The sequence below is a fragment of the Pelophylax lessonae genome, assembly GCF_965119305.1.
Source record: "Pelophylax lessonae genome assembly, chromosome: 6".
NCBI lineage: Eukaryota > Metazoa > Chordata > Amphibia > Anura > Ranidae > Pelophylax > Pelophylax lessonae.
In genome coordinates this window covers 231252877-231279387 of record NC_138773.1, presented here as the reverse complement: position 1 = coordinate 231279387, position 26511 = coordinate 231252877, and the positions used below count along the sequence as shown (strand labels likewise).

Sequence of the window (26511 nt, the reverse complement as noted above, 5' to 3'; positions counted from 1 at the left end):
CTGCTAACCATAGTTTATGAAACGAGATCCTCCGAAGGACATTTTTATTCATAGTTAGAAGAGAAATACGTTTTTTTAGCTAAAAATTTCATTGCACATAATGGTTGCATTGGCTCCATGGTGTATATGGTTTCCACATACGTCTTGGTTGATCTCCCTTGATGGAATTTGTTACTTTGTAAGTATTTTTGTATATGACGTTCCATGATGGGAAGTTTGTGCAAAGTAAAAGCCATGGAAGACTTGAGCAAAACAAAATGTTATTCCCCGCACACCTACCGGCTAGCCAGCACAAAAATACAAAAAAAAAACAAACTACTATTTGCAGTAAAAACCGATTTTTGTTTGCACAACATTTGCAAAGGCATCTCTATAGTCCAAACTAGTCTATGATAGCTTCTGTGTTAGAGCATGTATAGCAATGGATAATTTTAAGGGCTCAGTTTACATATCAGTAGCCCAGCAGAGCCCAGTAGCAAAGCTTCGAATATGTCCCTGTACCAATTCCAGCAAGCTAGACAAAAATGGAAGCCGCCCCAGTTTAAGTGCTTTGCTGGGAAATTCATTTTTGTCTTTTCTTTTTTCAGACTCTTTTCATATGTTCCCTTTACTCTAAAACCGGGGTCTCCAAAGCATGGTCCATGGGCCACTTCCGGGCTGCTAGGAAATCCTTAGCACAAGTCCCCAAGCTCACTGCAGGGTCGGTCCCTGTTCAAGTGTTGTCAGGTTTCGGGATTTGTGTTGCATACTAGCCCCCACTCCAGCCGTATGCAGCACAGATCCTGCCACCTGACAAAGCCTGCCCCTCCTGGTGCCACACTGTGCTGTTGGTTGCTAGCCGGTGTCCTAGCAACCAATAAAGTACTTCAGTGCAGACCTGCCGTACCGCCCGGTGGTGGTGAGGGGGTGGAGTATTGGGCTCTGATGAGGACCGAGATGTAAGGCCTCATGCATCCTGAAAACTAGCCCCAGTGCATGAAAACAAAGTAATAAAATGTAGCGCTCACTTGGATAAATGTGACACAGTGGAAAGGTATTTAACTTAAAGCGCTGCGCAAACTGTTGGCGCTATATAAATCCTGTATAATAAGAAGAAAATTTGAGATTAATGCCATCAGTGTGTGTGTGTGTGTGTGTGTGTGTGTGTGTGTGTGTATGTATGTGTGTATATATAGTGTAAATAAAGATCGAAGTGCTCTATACAGTATCTCACAAAAGTGAGTACACCCCTCACATTTTTGTAAAGATTTTATTATACCTTTTCATGTGACAAGACACTGAAGAAATGACACTTTACTACAATGTAAAGTAGTGAGTGTACAGCTTGTAGAACAGTGTAAATTTTGCTGTCCCCTCAAAATAACTCAACACACAGCCATTAATGTCTAAACCGCTGGCAACAAAAGTAAGTACACCCCTAAATGAACATGTCCAAATTTGGCCCAAATTGTCCAATATTTTGTGTGGTCACTATTATTTTCCAGCACTGCCTTAACCCTCTTAGGCATGGAGTTCACCAGAGCTTAACAGGTTGCCACTGGAGTCCTCTTCCACTCCTCCATGATGACATCATGGAGCTGGTGGATGTTAGAGACCTTACGCTCCTCCACCTCCACTGTATGCCCCACAGATGATCAATAGGGTTTAGGGCTGGAAACATGCTTGGCCAGTCAATCCTCTTTACCCTCAGCTTCTTTAGCAAGTCAGTGGTCATCTTGGAGGTGTTTAGGGTCATTCATGATTCCCTCAATGAACTGTAGCTCCACAGTGCCGGCAGCACTCATGCAACCCCAGACCATGACACTCCCACTGCCATGCCTTACTGTAGGCAAGACACACTTGTCTTTGTACTCCTCACCTGTTTGCCGCCGCACACGCTTGACACCATCTTAACCAAATAGTTTTATCTTGGTCTCATCAGACCTCTACAGGACATGGTTCCAGTAAGCCATGTCAACAGTCTGCTGGTCTTCAGCAAACTGTTTACGTGCTTTCTTGTGCATCATCTTTAGAAGAGGCTTCTTTCGGAGACGACAGCCATGCAGACCAATTTGATGCAGTGTGTGGCACATGGTCTGAGCACTGACAGGCTGACTAGGCCATCTTTATCTAGAGCAACAATTCTTTTTTTCAGATCCTCAGAGTTCTTTGCCATGAGGTGCCATGTTAAACTTCCAGTGACCAGTATGAGAGAGTGAGAGCGATAACACCAAATTTAACGCACCTGCTCCCCATTTACACCTGAGACCTTGTAACAATGAGTCACATGACACCGGGGAGGGAAATGGCAAATTGAGCCCAATTTGAACCATTTCACTTAGGGGTGTACTGACTTCTGTTGCCAGTGGTTTAGACATTTAATGGCTGTGTGTTGAGTTATTTTGAGGGGACAGCAAATTTACACTGTTATACAAGCTGTACACTCACTACTTTACATTGTAGCAAAGTGTCATTTCTTCAGTGTTGTCACATGAAAATAAAATATTTACAAAAATGTGAGGGGTGTTCTCCCTTTTGTGGGATACTGTATATGATAATGCAGTTGTTTTTCCTAATGGCAACCCTGCTGTGGGTTAGTTCTTAAAATTCCAGTGCTGCAAGTGCAAAACCTATTTGTAAACATGACAAATTGAATACTGTTGAGTGAGACTTAATCCCATATCTCCATTGCTGTCAATACTGTTCCATAAAGTGTTAATAAGTGCCCATAAAACAAAATATTGAAATTTTCTAACGAAAGCTGCTCCTTGAGTCATGTACTTCACAAATGTAAGTGTCCTCCACGCCGTGCTCCACTCTTGTGCTAAGATGGCAGCTCACCTCAAATGCAGACCTACAGTGAAGTATTCGGCCCCCTTGAACTTTGTGACCTTTCGCCACATTTCAGGCTTCAAACATAAAGCTATAAAACTGTAATTTTTTGTGAAGAATCAACAACAAGTGGGACACAATCATGAAGTGGAACGTAATTTATTGGATATTTCAAAATTTTTTAACAAATAAAAAACTGAAAAGTTGGACGTGCAAAATTATTTAGCCCCCTTAAGTTAATACTTTGTAGCGCCATCTTTTGCTGCGATTACAGCTGTAAGTCGCTTGGGGTATGTCTCTATCAGTTTGGCACATCGAGAGACTGAAATTTTTGCCCATTCCTCCTTGCAAAACAGCTCGAGCTCAGTGAGGTTGGATGGAGAGCGTTTGTGAACAGCAGTTTTCAGTTCTTTCCACAGGTTCTCGATTGGATTCAGGTCTGGACTTTGACTTGGCCATTCTAACACCTGGATATGTTTATTTGTGAACCATTCCATTGTAGATTTTGCTTTATGTTTTGGATCACTGTCTTGTTGGAAGACAAATCTCCGTCCCAGTCTCAGGTCTTTTGCAGACTCCATCAGGTTTTCTTCCAGAATGGTCCTGTATTTGGCTCCATCCATCTTGCCATCAATTTTAACCATCTTCCCTGTCCCTGCTGAAGAAAAGCAGGCCCAAACCATGATGCTGCCACCACCATGTTTGACAGTGGGGATGGTGTGTTCAGGGTGATGAGCTGTGTTGCTTTTACGCCAAACATAACGTTTTGCATTGTTGCCAAAAAGTTTGATTTTGGTTTCATCTGACCAGAGCACCTTCTTCCACATGTTTGGTGTCTCCCAGGTGGCTTGTGGCAAACTTTAAACGACACTTTTTATGGATATCTTTAAGAAATGTCTTTCTTCTTGCCACTCTTCCATAAAGGCCAGATTTGTGCAGTATACGACTGATTGTTGTCCTATGGACAGAGTCTCCCACCTCAGCTGTAGATTTCTGCAGTTCATCCAGAGTGATCATGGGCCTCTTGGCTGCATCACTGATCTGTCTTCTCCTTGTATGAGCTGAAAGTTTAGAGGGGTGGCCAGGTCTTCGTAGATTTGCAGTAGTCTGATACTCCTTCCATTTCAATATTATCGCTTGCACAGTGCTCCTTGGGATGTTTAAAGCTTGGGAAATCTTTTTGTATCCAAATCCAGCTTTAAACTTCTCCACAACAGTATCTCGGACCTGCCTGGTGTGTTCCTTGTTCTTCATGATGCTCTCTGCGCTTTAAACGGACCTCTGAGACTATCACAGTGCAGGTGCATTTTATACGGAGACTTGATTACACACAGGTGGATTCTATTTATCATCATTAGTCATTTAGGTCAACATTGGATCATTGATATCCTCACTGAACTTCTGGAGAGAGTTTGCTGCACTGAAAGTAAAGGGGGCTGAATAATTTTGCACTCCCAATTTTTCAGTTTTTTTTATTTAACAAAGTTTGAAATATCCAATAAATTTCGTTCCACTTCATGATTGTGTCCCACTTGTTGATTCTTCACAAAAAATTATAGTTTTATATCTTTGTTTGAAGCCTGAAATGTGGCAAAAGGTGGCAAAGTTCAAGGGGGCCGAATACTTTCAGAGGGCACTGTATATTTTCATAGAGGTCAGCATGCGCTTAGTAAGGAATCCCTCTAGATGTTAAGATCTTGTGTGTGTGCACCATACCCCGCTCCTCTCCACAGCTTATTCGTATTAATGCTCATGTAAATAAAAAGAACCCTCAGCGTCCAGCTGGCTCTATTTAAAAAAAAAAAAAAGAAAATCTTCTCCATTACTTCCTGAGTGGTCCTGGATGGAGGTAATGGAGACATTTTATCATAGAGCCAGCTTGACAGTGAGGATTCTTTATTTTTTAAATGACTGTTCAGTATCAGTGACATTTACAGCCCTTTAAGGTACTCTGAGAAATAACCCCCCCCCCCAATTTTTTTTTTTTCTCCTCTCACCTTCCAGGAGGGCAACAGATGAAAGGCTCCACCCTACAGGAAACACAATCAGTTCACAGTTGTTAAATGGCTCCACCCTTCCCCTTGTCCCTCAGTATTGATTGTGTTTCTCTACAGCAAAACATTTTATTTTTTTTTGTCTGACCTGAAGACTGTGTGTTGGATGGTCCCCCTGTGAGGCAGGTTCAGGAACGCCTTCCTGCACGCCTTCCTATAGGCTTCCAACAGGTTGCCCCAAGATGCAGTCGGCACAATGCTGGTGGTCCCTCCAGAGCCTGTGGCATGCTCTCCAGCAGGGGCCTCCTCCGGTCGTCCCTGCCATTCAGCCAGCGTTCGGCCGCCAGACATAGCGGCGGCTTGGAGGAGGAACCAACGTGCTTCAAGCCTCGCTTTGAAACCGGAAATTCTGGTTTGTGCAGGGAAGGCGGAGCATGCGCAGTGCGACCCGGAAGAGGGAAGCGAGTAGGGAGGAGACGCCAGACCCACATGGCGGCGGTAAGGCAGACTCTCCAGACCAAAAGAGCTAGAAAGCTGCCAAAGACATGAAACCTGCCACAACCCACCTCATGGAGGAGGAAGGGCGGACGGTGCAGGTGGCTTCAGAAGTCCGGCTGCAGGAGTCCGGTAAGTGCCGTTTTCCTTGTTGGGACTAATACCAGTGTCAGGCTTAGTCCCTGGTAGTTCCCATGCTCTCCCTCATCGGGAAACTGTAGCCAAGTTATTGTGGATTTCAGGCATGGAAATTCAGGTCTGCTACAACAGTAGCTTACCTGAATCACCAAAGGGGTACCATGTCCAGATTCCTGTTGGTACTAGCCCAGGAAATCCTAGGCTGGGCCGAAGGAAGAGTGATCTCCCTGTCGGCCATTCATATAAAAGGGGAAAACTGAAGACTGGGAGGCAGGTTTCCACAGTCGCCATCCAATAAGACAAGAAGAATGGGAGCTAAATCCCAAGGTATTTCAGACATTAGTTCAGAAATTCGACTGCCCAGAAATAGACCTATTTGTCGTCCTACAAAATGGAACGGTAAGGAGATTCTTTTCCCTTTCGTGGGAAACAGGGATGTTGGGCTTGTATGCTCTGGCCCAGATATGGCAGTTCGAGTTAGCCTATGCCTTTCCCCCTCTAACTCCTATACCTCGAGTTTTGCAGAAGGTCAGTCGTTCCCTCGACTTCGCCTCCTCCTGATTGTGCCTTTGTGGCCAAGGAGGGTGTGGTTTACGACCCTGAAAGCGTCATCGGTGGCACCTCCTTGGAAGCTTTTGAACCTCCCAGACCTGCTATTACAGGGACCAGTTTGGCACCCCAGGCCGCATTTTCTTTCATTTGACGGCCTTGTTAGTGAGCGCCAGATCCTTAGATTAAAGGGCTGCTCAGACAAAGTGGTAGACACACTCCTCCTGAGCAGGAAACCAATAACGAGGGCTTCAGTCTCTAGGTGGATCAGGCAAGTCAATACCATGTCTTATGAGGTTTCAGGTATTCTTGCGCCAGCAAAACTGAAAGCACACTCAACCAGAGCACTGGCAACCACCTGGGCCAAAAAAGCGGGACCTTCCTGGGAACAGATTCGCAGTGCAGCCACCTGGTCCAGCCATGACACTTTTCTGAAGCACTACCGAGTGGATGGAGGTGCTGTCTCACCAAGACCTAGCCTTTGGCTGAAGGGTACTACAGGCGGTGGTCCCACCCTAAGGTAGGCCTGTGGTTACTTTATTATCCTCTCATGTGTTGCTGTCCTGGAAGGTGAGAGGAGAAAACCGTCTGTTAGACTTACCGGTAACGGTGTTTCTACGAACCTTCCAGGACGGCAGGCCTACTTCCCGCCCTGTTAAAAGGGTGAGGAAAGAATGTAAACATAGGTGGTAAGAACCTAAGTGATTATACATCCCTTGTGAATCGGTTGAAGAAGTACTTTTTTACAACTGAGGGACAAGGGCAAAGGTGGGGCCTTTTAACAACTGTGAACTGATTGTGTTTCCTGTAGGGTGGAGCCTCTCATCTCTCATGTGTTTCCGTCCTGGAAGGATCGTAGAAACACCGTTACCGGTAACTCTAACAGACGGTTTTGTGAATTTGCTCTAATTCAGAAACCATTTTGCCCTGTACAGGTTCTAATCATTCCAAGGTCTGCGCATTGCTGCCTTTTGACTTAAAGCACAGTGAATGTTTGAATGTTGATTTGTATTTATTAAAATATTTAAAATGATCTAATAATTGTGGTTACTATACTTGTGTAGGACTGACTGCAGATGTCATTTATTGATTTTGAGTCTCTCTAATAATTGAGAAACACAGTGATGCGCGATTGCAGCCATCTTCCTTGTCTCAAATACAGGTTTGATTAGAGCCTGTATGTGGCCAGAAGGAGTAAAACTGTCATCTACGACCGTAAAAAGGAGCTTCAGATGGGCTGAAAAAAAATTGTCAGGAGGAGCTACAAATACTATAGCTGCTGACTTTTAATAAAAAGAAACCTGCCTATCCAGGGATCCAGCGCTGTCCTCACCTGGTCCGGTTTCTTGCCAGTCTTTTTTTTTTTTCCCTGGTGCCGCCGAGCTGGCTGTGAGCAGCCTGCTGTGACTCCCTGTGGCTTTAAAACCAACTCCCCACTGCGCATGTGTGAGCCGTGCTCTGTTAATGGTCCAGCCTCCTTGGACCTGTGACATGTTCCAGGATATGGTGTGCAGGGAGGGAGGGCTGCAAACTTCCACTGGGATTGCTTAGGTAGTTTTCTGTGGGAGTGAGTACCTGCCAAAACTAGGTACATGCTAAACTCACCCCTCCTCTCTCCAATAAGGAAATGGGAGCAGAGGGAAGACTATTTATATCATTCCCACTTTTATGTGAAACTCTTCTTTAGGGAAGATGTTTACAATGTACGTTGCACACAAATGGGGTTGATTTACTAAAGGGAAAAAGACTGCACTTTGCAATTTCTTTAGCTTCAGAGCTAAGTAAATAAGGCTGAGCCTCACTTTGCAAGAAATATCCAATCACATACAAGGGAAATCAGCATTTTTGTTTGCACATAATTGGATAATGGAAGCCTGCAAAGCTTTCCCTCATTTACTCGGCTCCAAAGCAACTGCCCTTGCAAAGACATTTTAATGTATTGTTTTGGTATTGTGTTTTTGCAGAGCTAGCAAGGTTAAATCTAGAGAGCAGCGGGCATGATGGAAGTCCTAAAAGAACAATGCCATTGGAAAAGCTGTATCCTTTGGAAGGACCACAAGATCCAAAAGTGAAGATTGAGGACCTGTCAAATAGTGCTCTGGATGTGGGCCTAAATCAATTGGGCAAGGTATGTTGTGTGCAACAGATGCTTATCCTGTGATATGGGGATTTTCTCATGTTCGTTTTGGGTGTTTGGGGAACACTGTTTACCTCTGGACTATTGGAAGTTGGATTTGAAAAAGGTACCCCTTCCCATCGCTGCTGAAGCACTGCCAAGCCTTTTTTTTTTTTTGTTATTGCTGATGAGATAAAATTGACTTTTTTTTTTTTTTCCTGTCCTTTTATATGTTGTAAGAATGTGTGTCTTGCCTTTTTTTTTTTTGTACTGCAAGTTAATTCCTTTCTTTTTAATCTTTCATTAATGGTAGATGCAAGAACAGCCAAAAAACCTTTACAATATATAAAGCACGGTACACAACATGTACAGCAAAAGATATTTCCGACATAGTAGATCTGGAACCAGTGGTCTACATTATAGTCTTGATATGAAAAAGAACAATGAGGATGGTTCTGGTGGATGATGCGTTAATCGCCTCCAGGGTGCACCTACAAAAAGCCCTGCAGCAAAGAGGTTTTTAATGTTACAAGAACAGAGTAGAATGAAACGAGGAGAAAAAGGGGGGGGGGGGGGGAGAAAGTGTACGGGAAGGAATGAGGAGTGAAAAGTATATGGCTGCCTATCTCACTGCCTGTGGGGGAAATCTTCCGTCAGGGGGTCCTTTATAAAAATGAGGAAAACTGTAACTGAAGCAAGTAGAGCTATGTCATGCGGAAGTGCTTTTTCCATTGGTATAACTACATGGTGAGGTACCCCCCATAAGCTGAATCTCGTTTACCACCTTTATCCATTGATTATTTGATGGGGACATACAGGACTTTGGAGCATTTAGGAAATGGATAGTCAGAGTTTTCGTATTTTTGCTTGGAGGAAGTACTTGGATGAAGAAGGCATGCTTGCGGTTCGTCAATGGAATTCCGACCAGTGAGGTTGTGAATAAAGGTACAGACTCTTTACCAGAAAAGGATGAATTACCAGAAAGGACGGATTTCCAAGCATGTCCAGTATAACATGAAGTGGGGTTTCCCCTTTGCCTCTGCATCTCCTACAATTGGTAGAGATCTCTGGGTACATTTTAGGTCATTTAGTAGGGACTTTATACCACCTAGTAAGTAATTTTTATCCTGCTTCTTGGAGTCTAGAAGTGCAGCATAAGCGGTTGGATCCCTGCAGGAGTGTTCTAAGATTTAGGCTGGGTTCAAACTTTTGCGAATTGGATGCGTTTTTTCCCACATCCGTTTTGCATGTCAGGAGATTATGACCGACTCTCTATGAAGCTGGTTCACATATCTCTGGAGCAGCTCCGGTGTGAATTGCACAGGAGTCCTGTGCGTCTTCTGGTCCGTTTTCAGGTCCGAATTTAGCCAAAAATTCGGACTAAAATCGGACGTGAAGCGGTGAACAGGGACGCACCGCGCCCCTGCTCTGCAGAGTGAACCCAGCCTGAAGGTGTCTCCTTTTTGGGTTTCATTAAAAGAGGTCTGAACTGGAAGAATGCTTGCCAAACTTGCATGGGAAGGTCTATCATAGACTGGATAGCCTGGGTGGTTTTTTAGGTGGCCTTAACACGAAAATCAATTAGCCTAAAAATGTTGAAAGACAGGATATGTTGAAATCCTAGGGTTTTACTGATACCCTAGGGGAATGTAAAGTGTGGAGGATCACCGGTTTAAGGCAGCACATAACTCTCCTTGTGTTACTGATCAACAGATGACACTGGAAGGGGTCCTGTTAACCAGGCAAGGCCTGGGAGTTGAAAAGGTGACATTGATTGCACTAGAGCCACCCAACATTTGAGCTTGTGGTGTTTTTCGCCAGTCTAAGACCCTGGCTAAGTGGACCGCTTGGTGATGGCAAAATGGGTCAGCAAAAACCCCATACCTCCCATGTCATTTAGTGGCCCTCTTGAGCCTAAACAGGATTGTGGGATAGGAATTGGAAGGGTTAACTACAGATATAGTAAACCGGGCAGTACATATGTATTTTTTTTTTTTCAGATTTCTGGAGGAGAAAGGGCCCATTCTTTCACACATGCACTTGGTTGAGGATATGAGACATTAATTCAGTGTCGCATATTGTTGCCTATCCCAATGTGTCAATTTCTAGTTGAGTGTTTTTTTTTTGTCCCTGGAGACCGACTTTACCTTCGCAGATTACCAGGCCATGCTGGCATCTGAGGGACGAGATGTGGACTATTCCATGTACTTCGCCCCCCCCCCCCCTCCCCTGTTAGTTTTTTACTTATGCCTATCTCTCTTGCAGTCATGCCCTGGGCATAACGAGGTTTTTGATGTCTCATGTCCTCTATTTAATATTTTGTCTATGCACATTTAAAGATACAAGTATCAAGATATCACCGATATTCTTTTCTTTTATGTCTTCTGACTGTCTGCTATCTCATTGGTGTATACTGTTATCTCATTGGTGTATACTGTTGTATAACTGTAAAAATTAAATCAAAGAAAAAATATAATTGCTAGTTGACCCTATCAAATGCTTTGTCTGCATCTGTAGGCAACAGTAGAAATGGTGTAGAGGAGGTATGGCAATGATGGATGAGATTGAGTGCTCTACTAGTATTGTCCCTAGTCTCCCTACCGTGCATAAAGCCCACCTGGTCATGGTGAATGATGCGGGACCGGTATGGCAGGAGACGAAGGGAGAGTTTTTAGTAAAAGAGTTTAGGGTCAGGGTATATGCCTTTCTTGATATTTCCTAGGCTGATTAATATTATTTTTTGCAGGAAGTAAAATTATGCCAGACAAAGACAACTATTGGCACTTTGGTTAAGCAGTTATCTGAAGAAGACTCCAGAACAAGCTTTGGGGATGTAGAAGAAAATGTACAGAGTTTGCAACAGCTGATGCTGCAAGAACAAAAAGCACCGGAGCCAGAAAGCATCAAAGATGAGATGGCTAGTGAGTTGAAAGAACTTGTTAAAAGATTGTATGCAGAAAAGACACAAGTTTTGAAAGCCATGAAAGAAGCACAGAATTGGTAAGCTGCTTTATATTAAGCTGTATGTCTTTTTTTTTTTTTTTCCCTCTGTTTTTGTTTGCAAAAATGGCTTAAATACATCCAGATTTATTGCCTGTCACATGAACATGGCATACCCATATCCAAAATGTGGTTTGAATACTTCTTGAACCTAACGTGTCTACTGGCTGAATATAATATATCATCCTGGTAACTGCTTATTCATAACCTAACTATAGCATAATAATGACCAAAGATGTATCCTGAATGCTTCATAATCACTTATGGGATATATCATGCTCACATTTGGAATATGACAGAATGACTGACCTCTTTTTGCAATAAATGGTTAGATGTAAATCGCAAAATAAAAATTCATATATTCTTTATTAGGGATGCACCGAAATTTCGGCCACCGAAATTATCGGCCGAAAATGAGCCTCTCTCATTTCGGCCGATAATGGGTTAACAGTGCCGAAAATAAAAATGGCCGCCGTGGGGAAGGAGGAGGGCGCAGCGCAGCGCAGGGCAGGTTTCAAAAGTCCCGCCTCTGGCCGGCCGTCCGCCTCTTAATAATGTCCCTACTACTCTGTGCATTATGAATGGACATACTAGGCGGGGGGCGGGGCGAGCGGCCGCTATAGAGAGAACTATTGTGATCCTTCACTGTCAGCTCCTCACGTCTATGTATGAATGAGAACTGAACTGAGCTGACACCGGGCGGGGGGGCGGGCGGAGCGGCCGCTATTAGCTGTGACTATGTGAGAGTTTCACTTCCCTGACAGGCACGTATCTCCGCTGACAAGGAAGAGAAGCTCTCACATAGTCACAGCCAATAGCGGCCGCTCCGCCCGCCCCCCCGCCCGGTGTCAGCTCAGTTCAGTTCTCATTCATACATAGACGTGAGGAGCTGACAGTGAAGGATCACAATAGTTCTCTCTATAGCGGCCGCTCGCCCCGCCCCCCGCCTAGTATGTCCATTCATAATGCACAGAGTAGTAGGGACATCATTGAGAGGCGGTGCCGCCGGCCAGAGGCGGGACTTTTGAATGCAGGAGAGGACACCCGAGGAGGAGGACGCTGAGGCAGTGGGGGAGGGGGGAGGGGAGCTGAGGCAGCTTACCAATGCTATTAGTATTATGAGGCATGAGGGGTTAATGTATTGTCACTGCTGGTCACTCATCTATTAGTGACTGACCAGTGGCAGTTAATTAACCCCTTTTGTGCTGCATTAGTGCAACCAGTGTCAGTGTTAATTAACACTGGTTGCACTAATGCAGCACAAAGGGGTTAATTACCTGCCACTGGTCAGTCACTAATAGATGAGTGACCAGCAGTGACAATACATTAACCCCTCATGCCTCATAATACAAATACCATTGGTAATTAAATTAACCTCTTGCCAACCCATCACAGTACATATACTGTGACAGGGTGGCAGCGACAGGTGTAGGTGTACGTCGCTGCCTGTTTTTGGTTTATGTCCCTGTTCTATCCATTTCAAATTTTTTTGGGGGAAAAAGTCATTTTCGGTTTCGGTTTCGGTTTTCGGCCAAGGGCATCCTGCATTTTTGGTTTCGGTTTCGGCCCAAAATTTTCATTTCGGTGCATCCCTATTCTTTATCTCGAATGTGTTAATTCACGAAAATACGAAAGTGTTTGCAGGGAGCCCCCCTCTGGAGCGCTGTCAGATAGTATAGGCCTTTTAGGTGTCAGATTTAGACTTTGGTACTGACATTTTTAGCAATTAGTATGCTTCAATGAGCACTTGTGAAGCATTTAACACTTTGTGCATCTCCCTTTTGTAGGCCTTGAAAGCCCACCTCTGTTAATAAGTGCAAAGTCCTAATAAAATGGATGTGGGTTGCTTTAAAGGATAAGTGCACTTTTAGACAAAGTGCATATTGGCCTTTCTCCCTCTGCAGCATTTATACCTCTGTCCCATTGTCCGATACCTTATCCGAGGTGCTGAGAGGCCTCCCATTGTGGCTCAGTGCAGCACACCCCTGAAGGTGGTACAGGAAGTGTAGCGCCCCAAGTGGCACGGGTTCCCAGCTGGATGCAGGTGGGTAGATCTAAAGGATTCCTGGAGCGTGCTGGAAGAACTGGAAGCACAGCAGGGTATAAGTCTCTAAAGAGCTCCGGGGAAGTTAGGAACCCTTTTGCAATGGTAAGTCCAGGCAGAGGGTCAAACACTGGAAGGCAATCTGTGGTAGAAGAGACAGGAACTGGCCGAGGTTTTGGGCTGAAAAAGGAAGCGGAATCCTTAGTGAAAGCCGGGGTCATGCACAGGAGACTCTCGGAGTAATAGAGAGCAGTCCTTGAAGCAAGCGGGGTCATACACAGTAGGTAAAGAGGAGCGAAATTGGTGGAGCAAGCCAAAGGATCAAACCAGGAGGAAGAGATCAAGCAGAGTCAGGAGCAAGCTGGTTCACAACAGGAGATCCAAAAGCAGAATATAGGAGGCACAGGAACACAGGGAAGCTGATGATGATCCTCCTTTACACAACACGCAGGAACAGAGCTGATGCTGTCAATCAGCTAGAGATCCCTCCCATGTCACTAATTTTCTCATTGTGTTTTTGCCCATTTGTTGTTCAGAGGGAGCCAGACATAAGCTGATTCCAGGGAAAAAAGGTCTCCAGTAGTAAAGTTGAATGTATACTATATTTTTCCATAACCTTGGAAGCAGCATGGGGCTGGCTTACATGCAGCTGGAATACACTATTCCATCCAAGTAATGCATATATTGGTTGCTACGTTCTCTGTAGGTTTATTCCAATTTGACTTTTTTTATTTAAATATTTGTAAAATCATTGTCAGCAGTTCAATGCTTCCACATAGAAACTCTGTGAAGGCACCTTGAATTGCCTGTTTTTGCATGAATAGGCTAAGTTACTACTGATTGTTTTACTACAAGCATACTGTATGATAAATTAACGAATCGGTCTACAGTAAAAATAATTCTCAACTCTCAAGACGTCTTCATTGTTGCCAGTTTAAAAATGACTAGGTTCATTTAACCCACTTTGAGCTCAGGCTATCCTGGACTAGCCTGGGGTGGTATCTTCAGGCAACTTGGGCCAAAGTTATAACTTATACCTTTTTAAAATCTGCTGTATTATAACCTTCTGTAATCTGGTCAGCACCATAAAAAGGGTAACCCTAAAGTAGAAAACGGGTCTCCTTGAAGTATACTCTGAAGTGATTACCAGAATTGCCACTGTTTTCTATAGCACTTCTACATCTAAAGACTATGCGCTTATATAGGATATGAGGGGCGAAAATGTTTAAAAATGTTAATTAATCCCCCAGGGGCCCAAGTGCATATACTATTTGGCCCACTTATTTATTAATATTTGATGTAGCTTCACCCTTGTCTGAAGCCCATTTACTTCCTGTTTGGCTATGGCAAAGGAAGTGAAAGTCCAATTCTGAAGTGGGACACAGATGGCAAGAAAATGCGGACAGGGGTTATAACTCTTCCTTACTCTATCCAAAATGGGGGGGCCTTTTGCCTTTAGGGCCAGTTCACACTGACTTGCTCTAAAACGTATGGAAAATGCATTTTCATTTCCATCAATTTTAGTTGCGTTTTAACACGCAGTGTTGTCCTTTTGAAAGACATTTTGACATCCGTTGACATGCATACGCAGCGTTATGGTGTAAATAGGACACATTGGAGATGTGGACATTTTTCAGTTGTCCCTCTGTTAATCTGCGTTTTACAGCTGCTCTGGTGTGAATTGGCCCTTAGTGACACATTAAGGCCCTGTTCACACCTGTGCGTTTGTGATCACGGGCAGAATCCCAGTGATTCTGCCTGCAATTCCAAAATGCTCTGCAAAACTGACAAATCGTGCCACGCTTGTTCAGGTGCCATTTTATAATGGCACCTAAATATGGGTGCGGTTTTGCCACAATTGTTGCATGATAAATCGCAGCAAATTACATCGTTTGAAGCTTATCGCCCAAAAGAAGCTTCTGCTCCTTTTTTGAGCTCCGTGCGATGCGATTTCCCGGGATTGTAGCACGATTTATCATGTGACAATCATGGCAGAAACGCACCGGCATTTAGGTGCCTAGGAAAATGAATGCCATCTGAAGGGGAGTATGATTTTTCATTTTTGAAGAGCAATTTGGAATCGTGGGCAGAATTGCGGTGATTCTGTCTGCAATCACAAACGCCCAGGTATGAACGGGGCCTAAGGTATTAGCTTTGGGGTTAGCTTTTTGGTTGCTGATGCATGAGGGAGGGAGTCATTTTACAACAAGGGTGCAACTGTACTGTAATGCCTTTCTCTTCCTGATAGCATGAATATCTGACATCTAGGAGAAAGTGGTTATTGTATAACTCTAACCTTCCTCTAATTATTAACGTGAAATCGAACGGCCTGTCTTGTATTTCCCAGTTTATAAATGCATGGCATGCTTATGTGTTCTCCTGTCACTCTTGGTTGATTTTATAGTATGGTAAATTGTGATGGTCTGTCTGTGTTTTTCTCCAGGACAAAGCAGTTTCGTGAGGAAAAAACAAACCTACAGGAAAATCTCTTGAGAGCACCACAAACAAGCTTTGTCTCTAAGGACAAGCCTAGTGAGCTAATCTCCATCCTCCTGACACAGAAGGAAGATCTAAACTCGCTGATATTAGAGGAGAAACACAGATGGGAACCTGGCACATGTGTATCTGGATTACAGGAAAATAGATCAACGCTGCATCAGAATTTGGATGGGGAACTTTATTTTCAGTCATTAGATCTAGAGTGCTGTCAGGAGCCTGACTTGTTATCTTGTCTATCTGAGTTGCTGCAGAGACACCTAGAAGAACTTGAGTCTCGTGACCTAGAGCACGAAGCTCATATCCAAGGCCTAGAGGCCTCCCATCTGATAAGGCTGGACACCTTGGAGTCTTCCTACCTTACTGAGATTCAGAAGATCCGAGATGAGCATGCACTTGCTGTGGAAGAGTTGGAGGTATGTTTTTCAGATCAGATACGAGAAAAAGAGAAGGAAATTGAGGAAAGATTGGAGAAGGCCAGGAAGCTGTGGCTACAGCAACAAGAGCAGGAACTGCAGCATCTTCGGCAAGAACTTGCTTCTGTGCATTTGGAGAAGTTTCAAGCAATGGCAAAGGAGTTGGAAGTTGCTCATCAGGTAAATAATTTTACTTACTACCCCTCCTTCCCCCAAATTCCAACACATGCACCCATATAATATACGCACGTACTATGACTTACTTTAGGCCACAGATATATAGTTTAGAATTGCCCTAGGCAACTAACCAGGTTTTATTTCCTAATACAGAATAAAAGATAAAATAATATTCTGATTGGGTGCTATAGGTTACACTAACATGGTTTAGTAAAAGGATACAAACTGATTTAAATGTTTCTTTAAATGTACAGCATACATTTTTGTTATAGCAAAATTGAGAGATAAAATAGGTACGTGCTATAGCCGTGTACATTTACTATATTTAAATCTAAAATAAAAGATAGAAAAATAATCTGTTTGGAGGCTATGGGTAAGGCCAGCCATAGATGGTTCAAATCATGGCTGGTTCAGCAGGAGCCGTTAAAGATTCGAACCGTGTATGGGCAGGCTGAATGTACCAAGTTGATCGATCAACTTGGGTACAACCGTCCTTGCCAGATTTAGGGGCCATAGCCCCCAGCAATAATCCGTCTTCTCCTGGTGGTAGAACCCTGTCTCGGCAGGTGGGATTCCCCTGTTATCAGTATCTGTGTTAATGGAGGAATTGTGCAAATTTCATTCCTGCAACCCATAGATGCAGGAAAGAAATTTGCACCATCTTTGGCCTGCATAACACTTAACATTGTTTACAACACTGGCGCAAGATAAAGAGAATAAACTGATAGTGTGCTAATATACTACAGCATACACAGTATATGTTATTTTAGCCAGAGTGTAAGATCAACTTCAACCCCATGTCTACAGTATGTAAACGAGAATACAAGATAAAAAGAATTATTTGGGTGCTATAGGTAACATTGTTCAAATATTTCTTTAAATATAATAATACAAAAATAATACAGCATATCTGGTTTATTTTATTCTTGGTGTTAGATAAATCAAGTAAACCCTAAAATAAATATATATATATATATATATATATATATATATAATACTGCAACCATGGAATCTTAAGAGGGTGTGGTGAGTGTTTTCAGATGGTTCTATTGCAGTGTTTTACTTTAGAGTTCATTTTTAAGAAGCTTTTGTATATGGCAATTTAAACTCACTCTGCTCCTAAGCCTTTGTTAGAGGCTCAGCCAGGTGTGTTCACTCTAAGCAGCCCTTGCAGGGATAGGATTACACAGCATGCTCATTGATGTGTGTGTTCCTGTTGTTATTATGTAAAACTTCTTGTGAATGCATTTCTATGGAATCACAACTTCTTTTGCCAGATGCAGCGAGAAGTCACTATTGCTGTCAAAATGCTGCTAAATCTTGATTACCACCAATGAAAGTGACCTCTTGCTGCCTCCGCTACAAAGGAAGCTGTTTCATAGGGACAAACAGGCAGCCTCTTATGCCTCGTACACACGCAACGATTATCGGCCGAACGATCGGGTGTCTTTTGTCCAGTGTTGTTGTGTTGGTTGAAATGTGCTCTAAACTGCACACGAATTTTCTCGGCCAACAAAAACCAACTTCAGAAGTGATGTCGTGCTGGTTTACTTTCCGTGTGTTTTTTCTTCTCTGAGCATGCCCAGTCTTGCTTATCAGATTTTTGTCTGCCGAAATTTGTACTGACTGACGGAAAATCGGCCGTTCTGTTGACGGCCAACAAAAATTTTATTGCATGCACACCAGATTTTATTCTGCCAATTTTGACAAATTGTTAGTGGCAGGATCTCGAGCAGCAGAGTCGCCAGTGTATTGTCAGACTAATGTTGGGTACACACACAGTTGTGTTTTTTAGTTAACTTTTTTTTTTTTTTTTTTTTCCAACCTTGCCGGCTGAGCGAAACCCTGAAAGCTTGCCATACTAACTAAGCAATGTTAGGGCCGCTATCTCCCCCACTGAGCTATTGTGTTCTGACAGGGGACCGCTCCCTCCTTCCGTCAGAACACACTGATCAGCGCTGGCAGCCATTGGTTGCCAGCGCTGATCAGAAGCTGGTTTTCCAGCATGCTCATTCAATAGAGGCCGGTCTTCTGCCTGCCATACAGGTTGTTGTACACACGGGTCGAAGGTTTTCCGGTTCCTGATGAATCTACCGCTTTTGGCCGAGTTAATATGGAACTAAAGGCACAAATACTAACCTATGCTCCAACAGTCTAACGCTCGCACAATTCCTTGCTGTCATCTTCTCCCTGGGTTCTTCCAGGTGCCGGCATGGGGTGAGGTCACTCCTATGCATTTGCGGGAGTGCAGACATACCGGCACACTAGCAGCGCGCCAGAATGGAAACTGAGCTGTGCATTTTCAACTCAATGTATATTCTGCAGGGGATTGCAGACGAGCGGCTAAGTAGATTTATTGCAGTAGAAATATCCAATGTCTATTCTGCAATAAAAGAGCTTGCCTGTTCCCAATTTTGTATTTTTTACTCTCATTTCTACTTTAAGAATCCTAAGAACTTTTGCTAGAATCAGGTGGCTTCCTGGATGTTTAGTATTTTATTTATTTTTCTTTGTGATGATTTCTGTTTAAAAATAGCCAACTAACCAATGTAAGTATTGCTAATGGCTATTTGAACCTTCAGGTCTTATTCTCATTGTATTTATCTCCTTGATTCGTATTTCATATGGCCCTCTTTTTCTGTTCCTACCCCATAGACACCTTTATTGCAGCTTACAATGACTACCAGCCAAAGCTAGCAGTTTATTAACCTGTGCCTTGATATTTTGTAAATTGTACATTCAAAATATGACCATTTCCGCTCTGTAAATTCAGAAATTGAAAATGCTACATAGGTTATGCTTCAGTGAATTGACCCTATATTTCCTTCCTGGACTTTTGTTTATCATATCGTGACTGACTTTGTACTTACGATACATTGTTAATGTTTAACTTGGCTAGACAAGTGATCTGTGAGTTTAGGCCCCTTTCACACTTGCGCGACTTGTAATGAGATTTGGGACTGCAAAATCGCATGACAAGTAGTTCTCCCTTTTTTCCAATGAGTACCATTCATATCTGTGCGACTTGAAGTCGCACCAACTTCAAAGTAGTCCCTGCACTACTTTGGCAAGATTTTGATGCGTTTTGAGGTCCAAAGACATTCAAGCCCAGTCAAAATCGCGGCAACAAAATCGCAGTTAAATCGTGCGATTTTGAAGTCGCACAAGTGTGAAAGGGGGCTTATTGACTGAATACCCAATGTGCAAGGGAATAAAACATTTTTTTGCTAGTACATGATTGGTTGAGAAAGTTAACACAGATTTAACTTATTTACTAAACTTGGTAAACATTTACTGAACCATGTAAGTATTTACTAAACCCAGTGAACAGTCACTTTGCTATGCAATCAGTATTTTCAACTTGAGTAAATCTACCCCCATGTCAAATTTTTTTTAAGCCGTCTGTAAATTTTCATTATGCCTGTTTACTGCTTACTAATCCTAACATGAGTGTTGTATTGCATGAAACTATTTATATAATTTGGGGGGTGGGGATGCTGTTTGTAAGTTATATCTAATTTAGAAATGTGACCTATTGGATGTTCTTTGCGTAGTAATTTGCTTTTCACTAAAGGCCCGTACACACGTACCGATCGTCGGCAGACAAGCGTACGATCTGCCGATTGTACGCTTGTTAGTATGATGCCTCCGACAGCCGTCAGCGCACATTCTGCCGACAAGAATCTGTCATGCAAGCATTAAAATTTTTGTATGCCGACACCAGAGCGGCCGATTGTTCGCCAGTCAGTACAGAATTCGGCCGACAGACCGCAGATTTGCAAGACTGGGCATGCTCAGAAAAGAAAAAAACACAGGGAAAGTTAACCATTACATGACATCACTTCTGCAGTCGGCTGTAGTCGGCGGACAAAATTCTTGTGCTGTCTTTGCACTTTTCAACAGACACGACAGCCCGGGGACAAAAGATGGCCGATCGTTCGCTGACGATCGGTACGTGTGTACGGGGCTTTATTCCTCGAGTACTTGCTTTCAGGGATTTGACTTAAAATCAAGTTGATTTTAAATCCTGATTTAAATTGCTGGTAAAATGAATTGATTTAAATCAACTTGCTTTAAATCATAATTTTTAAATGGCAACGATCATCACTGTCCCACAGCGGCTCCACCTCTGACCCGCTGTTGTTCCACCGACAGTCCTATTCACTTTATTGGGATGGCTGGTGATGTGGCAGTGAGACAACAAGGGGAGGGACGTAGAGGCAGCTTGCAAACAGCGTGAACATACAAACACCAAGAGAATATGAATAAATAAGGTTGCAGCACTAAAATCGTGACTTAATATAACGGATAATGTATGATAATCCAGTCCATCAAAAAACAAAGTCCATCAAACAATAAATCCATGAAAGTGAGGATATTCGGGGTAATTTAAACAGACACCACCACGTTATCCTCCACCAAGTTAAGAAGTGCAAACTCACCAGAAGGATATTCTGTCTTATTAGGACAGCAAATGTGTGTTGGATAAAGCCAGATAGATCAGGTGGGGAGTGATCTTCTTATTCCTCAATTGGACAGACTCTCCTCCGATGTTATAACCAAAACAGGTGTGGGCAATCACCTGACATAAGAGGAAAAAAAGATCTCTTCATGGTGTAGTATTAAAAAAAAAAAAAACCTCCAAAAAAGCTAATACAAGCTGAAAGTAAATCGCATAGAAATCCATACGGTCCAAATGTGAATAAAGCACTTGCATATAAAGCCACCAGACTCAGACCAAGAATGGTGGTGGCCAATGGACCTCTGACATGTAACCCGGCTCTATGGCTGTTATGCGCCACACGCTTCTTCTTCATACATTATCCGTTAAGTCACCATTTTAGCGCTGCAACCTTATTTATTCAGGTTGGCAAGTACAGATTGCAGTAAATGGGTTGCCGACCTGGGCATGCACTCTCGGAGGGCTCTAAAGGCCACATATGGCCCTCGTGCCACAGATTAAGCAACCCTGGTTTAAGTGATTTGAAAATTCTTTCGCATGGCCTGGAGATTGCTGTGCTTTCAGCTATTTGCTAATTTGTAAATTGTTACCTTCTTGTGTGTTAACACACGATTTTTATATTTTTTAAGGATGACCTTAAAGAGAAACTTGATCAACAGTGTTTACAGCTAGAGTATGATAAAAGCCAGGCTTTAGATGCTCTGAAAGAAGAGGTTCTTAAAATGGAAGATCACAACAAGCTTGCTCTTCAAGAACTGAGCAACCTGCGCGAGATAGAGGTTCAGCAGCAAACTCAGACATTGCAAGATGAGCTTATGAAGCTGACAGACGAGCGGCAGAAGCAAGAGGTCAGTTAATCGAATGTTTTATGTCTTTTCAACGATTTTGCAACTTTGAGTTCTATAAGGATTTCGTTACTAATGGAACTTTTTTATTTTTTTACTTGCTTGCTCTTCCATATTTACAAAATATTTAATGCACTTCTGGCCACTGGCTATCCGTAGGTCCAAGTCCTATCGGGATCATTCAAAAATAAGTCCTGTGAGAAAATGTAGGCACTTGGCGAACCTAATGGTGTAGTTGTCTATTGTGGTCAGCCTATTTGACTGTAAGGTTGCCATAGATGGGCAGATATTTTACTGATAACGTTTGGTGAAATGTTGTTCCTCGGTTGCAACATGTGATATTTGCCTTGCACAAGTGCTGTGTATTCATGCTGCTTTTGTTTTCTATTTTCTCTAAAATATATGATCAGACATTTTCACAAGAAGCTTTTTCCAACAAGTTGGAATATTTTCCTGTAGTTACAGTGGGGAAAACAATTATTTGATCCCCTGCAGTTTTTTGTAAGTTTGCTCACTTACAAAGAAATGAAGGGTCTATCATTTTTATCATAGGTGCATTTTAAATGATAGAGACAGAATATCAACCAAAAATCCTGAAAAAAATACACGATCAAAAATTTATAAATTGAGATGCATTGAACTGCAGGTAAGTAAAATTGAGGTGTTTTGATCCCCAATCAAAACAGGACTTAGTACTTGGTGTTGAAACCCTTGCCGGCACGCACAGCGGTAAAATGTTTCTTGTAGTTGGAGACCAGGTTTGCCCACATCTCAGGAGGGATTTTGGTCCACTTTTTACAGCTCTTCTCTAAATCCTTATGGTTTCTTGGCTGTCGCTTGGCAGCGCAGTTTCAGCTCCCTCCCATAAATTTTCTAAAGTATTAGGGTCTGGAGGCTGGCTAGGCCACCCCATGACCTTTAATGTGCTTCTTGAGCCTCTCCATTGTTGCCCTGGGAATATTTTTTGGGTCATTGTCATGCTGGAAGATCCAGCCACGACCCATCTTCAGTGTTCTGGCTGAGGAGAGAAGGTTCTCATCCAAGATTTTACAATACATGGCCCTGCTCATTGGCAAAGTTGGTCTGTACCTTTTAGCAGAGAAACGGCCCCAAAGCATAATATTCCCACCTCCGTGCTTGACTGTAGGGATGGCGTTCTTAGGGTCATAGCATTTTTCTTCCAAACACAGAGCTGGGTTAATGCCAAAAAGCTAAATTTTGCTCTTCTCTGACCACATGTCTTTCTCTCAATTCTTCTCTGAATCATTTAAAAAAAAAAAAAAAAAATCACTCCCTGAACATTGATATCTCAGGGTGCCTTAAAGACCTTTTTTTACTACAAGGCTTCTGAGTCTAATTCTTGGAACCATTTGCCCTAAGGCTGATGCTTGTGCTTCTCCGTTTTGGTAGATCCTGCCCTGGTACTATGCTGTCCAGGGTACCTGGATCTAATCCTGACATCATTCTTATTCACATACTCCTTCAGCATGACCACTGGAACTCTCCTCACTACATGGGGAGGTTAGCTGCACTACCTAGACCCCCTTTTACTCATTACCATATGCCATGTCTTCCTGGCTTACAATCTTTAGACTCTGTGCCGAGCTCTGACAGCCCCTTCCTTCCCCCATATGTAGGCAGGTGTTTATTCTCTATCCTGTAGGTGGTGCTGTGTTGTGCAGTATGAGTGGAGGCTGGGAGTAACTTTGTTCCACTGCAAATTCCATAAGTTTCACCAAGGGAGCAGTGTTCCAATTGGACACTGCAACACTGTGTGTCAATGCCCTGCTGGCTTTGGTGTGCATTTGCCAGTGACTAGAGTTGGGAGAGAAACCATGCATGTCGAGGACAGTGTATTAGCCTTGGGGAAAGGTTCTGGTATGAGGTGGGAGAGAGATCAGAGACACCACCGTATGCTCTGCTATTCACCATTCTCTGAACTTGCTGCATAGAACCTCTACAGCTATGTAAAGAGCCACTTGTGCCACTACTCTGCCAGTCAGTCACCCCTCTTGCAGATGCTGCTCAGTAATGTAGGCTATGCCAGTGTAAGATCTGTAAGAGTGCCTGGAACTGTTGCTTCAAGTGTTATCTGAATACAATGAAAAATAACAAGAGAAGGGCGCACCAACCTCGTGCATTACCACTTACGTTTTTTTTCAAATCCAAAAAGGTAGCATGCATTGCACTCACAAAATGATATTTGCACGCATGTAAGAAATTGGGACCAATCTCCTCCAGAACTGTCAGGATGCTCCTATGGTGCAGGATGACGTGATGCAGTTTACCTTACTGATGCGTTTTGAGGGAGAACCCTCTTCTTCAGAGCCAAAAGTACTACTGACCCATTATCAATTCCCAAAGCGTTATATAGCCAATCTGCACCACTCACAATATTCCACCCCGCCCCACAGGGAGCTAAGGTCAGGAGTGTGGGTCACTGAGATGGGGTTTGTTTGCTGAAGGTCTATTGTTCCCACGCAATAGGGAACCCCACGGTGCAAGCGGTCATCCATTTGTGTAAAAACCAGCAATAAGCAATTGCAAATGATGGTAGCAGCAACGAAGGTAAAGTGATAAAAAAAAATTAAAATCTAATAAAAAATGACACTAGAAAACTAGAAACCGAAACGGACATAAAAAGAATGATATGGAAAATCAATGACTGAACCAGCAGACAACCATATTACCCCAGATTCATGCAAAGCCTCAAATTTGGCTATGAGAATTATGCACATAAACTGGAATGTAAAATGGCAATGTGTACCCATATCCCCACAATGTATTCTAGATATATGAACACACAGATCATATACTCCCACCTTTTTCAATCATGTACTGTAGAGGGTGACGCTCCGTTCCCCCCGCGGCGTCCCTTCTGGTTCCACCTGAAGACGCCTCACCTCGCGAGTGACTGCCCTAAAGACCAACAAGCGTTTCAGAGCGTCCCAGACGGCTGCCCAAGCCTGCCTCCGCTCACCACACGCACACGGGGGAGGAATGCTGGCATGATTCACCGAACTCCCTACAGTCCAGGACCAGAGGATGCTCAGTGTAACAGGAAAAGCGTTGTGCTCCCCAACTAGTAAGGCCATAAAATATGAGGGAATACACCAACAAAAATAGTACCATATGGGAGCATGCTCAGTCATAGCTCTAGGTTGTACATATTCTTTCCTCAATTGGCCCAATTATGATAAATATTAGGCCCACCTTTCGCCACTTACAGACTGAAGTACCAAAATGGATCCAGTGTTGTCTCTAGATGCCCACCATTGGGTACAGGAGGATGATCACCCACCCGCGTATCACTGAACACGCGTGGTTGCACCCACACATGTGTTCGCATGTTCTTATGGCCATACAGATGACACAAAACCTTATGGGATCCTGGGAATGTCTATTTTCCATAGGCATATAATCTCGCACTATATTTACTGTGGGCGCAGGGATGTTGGAGTGATGGAAGGTGGATAATGCCTATATACTAGTCAATACACTGGTCGCATGCAGACCACCATATGACCACTGTAGACCGGACCACACAAGACGTTTGTGGGACGAGTGAAACTCGATCTCTTCATTCAAACCCTTGGGGTTAAGAGACCCCAGGGTAAAGATCCCAATACGCCTCTCTTGTACAAAGCCTCTGATATTTTTTGCCACTGTCCGTATCATTACTGATGGCTGTACATCCTAAAAGTGTCGGAACGGAATAGTTCTCTTTTTGGTGGTGGTTGATGCTGCTTTTTGTGTTCCCCTATTCTGACTCTTAGAGGACGTGTAGTCCATTCCACATATAGTAGCTCACTCCCTTTGCTCCCTGTGGGGCAGGGCGGAGTATTGTGGGTGGTGCAGATCGGCTGTATAAGGCCCCTTTCACACAGGCGGACATCCGATGCCCCATAGGAATGCATGGGGGGACCGTTCAGATCCACCAAAAAAACGGACAGGCGGATCTGAACGGTCCCCCCATGCATTCCTATGGGGCATCGGATGTCAGCGGAGACATGTCCGCTGACATCCGATCCGATCCGTCAAATCTGGACGGATGGAAACCCTATTCTCCATCCGTCCATCGGATCGGATGGGATCGGGTGAGAACGGACTGACGGTCCGTTGACATCCGATTTCCCCCATAGAGATGCATGGGGAACTGTCAGCTGTGTCTCCGCACACAGCGCTGAGACACAGCTGTCCTCCTGCTGCTCAGCGGGGGATCGGCGGCTCGATCCCCTGCTGAAAAAAACGGACTCCGTCCAACGGACGGATAGTGTGAAAGGAGCCTAACACTTGGGGAATGGATAATGGGTCAGTAGTACACCTGGCTCTAAAGAGGAGGATTCTCCCTCGAAACGTGTCTGGCAGGCATATGCGGACGCCATCACATCATACAGCACCATAGGAGCATCCTGGCAGTCCTGGAGGCGATTTGTCTCAATTTCTTACATGCGTGCAAATATGCATTTGGGAGTACGATGTATGCTACCTTTTTGGATTTAATAAACTTTTAGTGGTAATGCACGAGGTTGGTGCGTCCTTCTCGTTGTTTTTCAGTGTATTTTGGATACCCTTGGTCCTGAGAGGGCAGCAAGACCGTAGGTGGTGTGTACAAAGACCATTAAGACCACTCACCTTCTCGCATACCACTTGAGCGCAGGAAAGATACTGTTTTGGAATATCTTTTGCTTCAAGTGTTATGCCACAGTTTCTACAGCCATATTGCCAGATATCTGTTTATCTGTTTTACCTACAATTCATCAGTATAACTGTTCAACTTTTTCTGGGCTTTGTGTGCCGTTCCTTCAATTAGGTTACCAACCTTCTTGCACCATCCACACGTATAAAGGTTGCAAAATAAAAGATTGTCTATTTTACAGACTGGGGTGCCTTTTTGGTCCCAGCTTAAGAAAAATACATTTTTTTGTACTGATCGACTCTATGCGCCTGCTTAACACCTGTAAAGGT

The 26511-nt window shown here is 43.5% G+C and overlaps 1 protein-coding gene across 1 annotated transcript in view; it reads left to right on the top strand.

Annotated features, from left to right (window-relative positions):
- PCNT (pericentrin) overlaps window positions 1-26511 on the top strand; it is a 193301-nt gene that overhangs the window by 45758 nt on the left and 121032 nt on the right. The window contains exons 13-16 of the mRNA XM_082260893.1: window positions 7952-8115; window positions 10850-11103; window positions 15591-16239; window positions 21328-21546. Coding sequence (XP_082117019.1) covers window positions 7952-8115; window positions 10850-11103; window positions 15591-16239; window positions 21328-21546 — 1286 coding nt within the window. The remainder of the gene's footprint in view (window positions 1-7951; window positions 8116-10849; window positions 11104-15590; window positions 16240-21327; window positions 21547-26511) is intronic.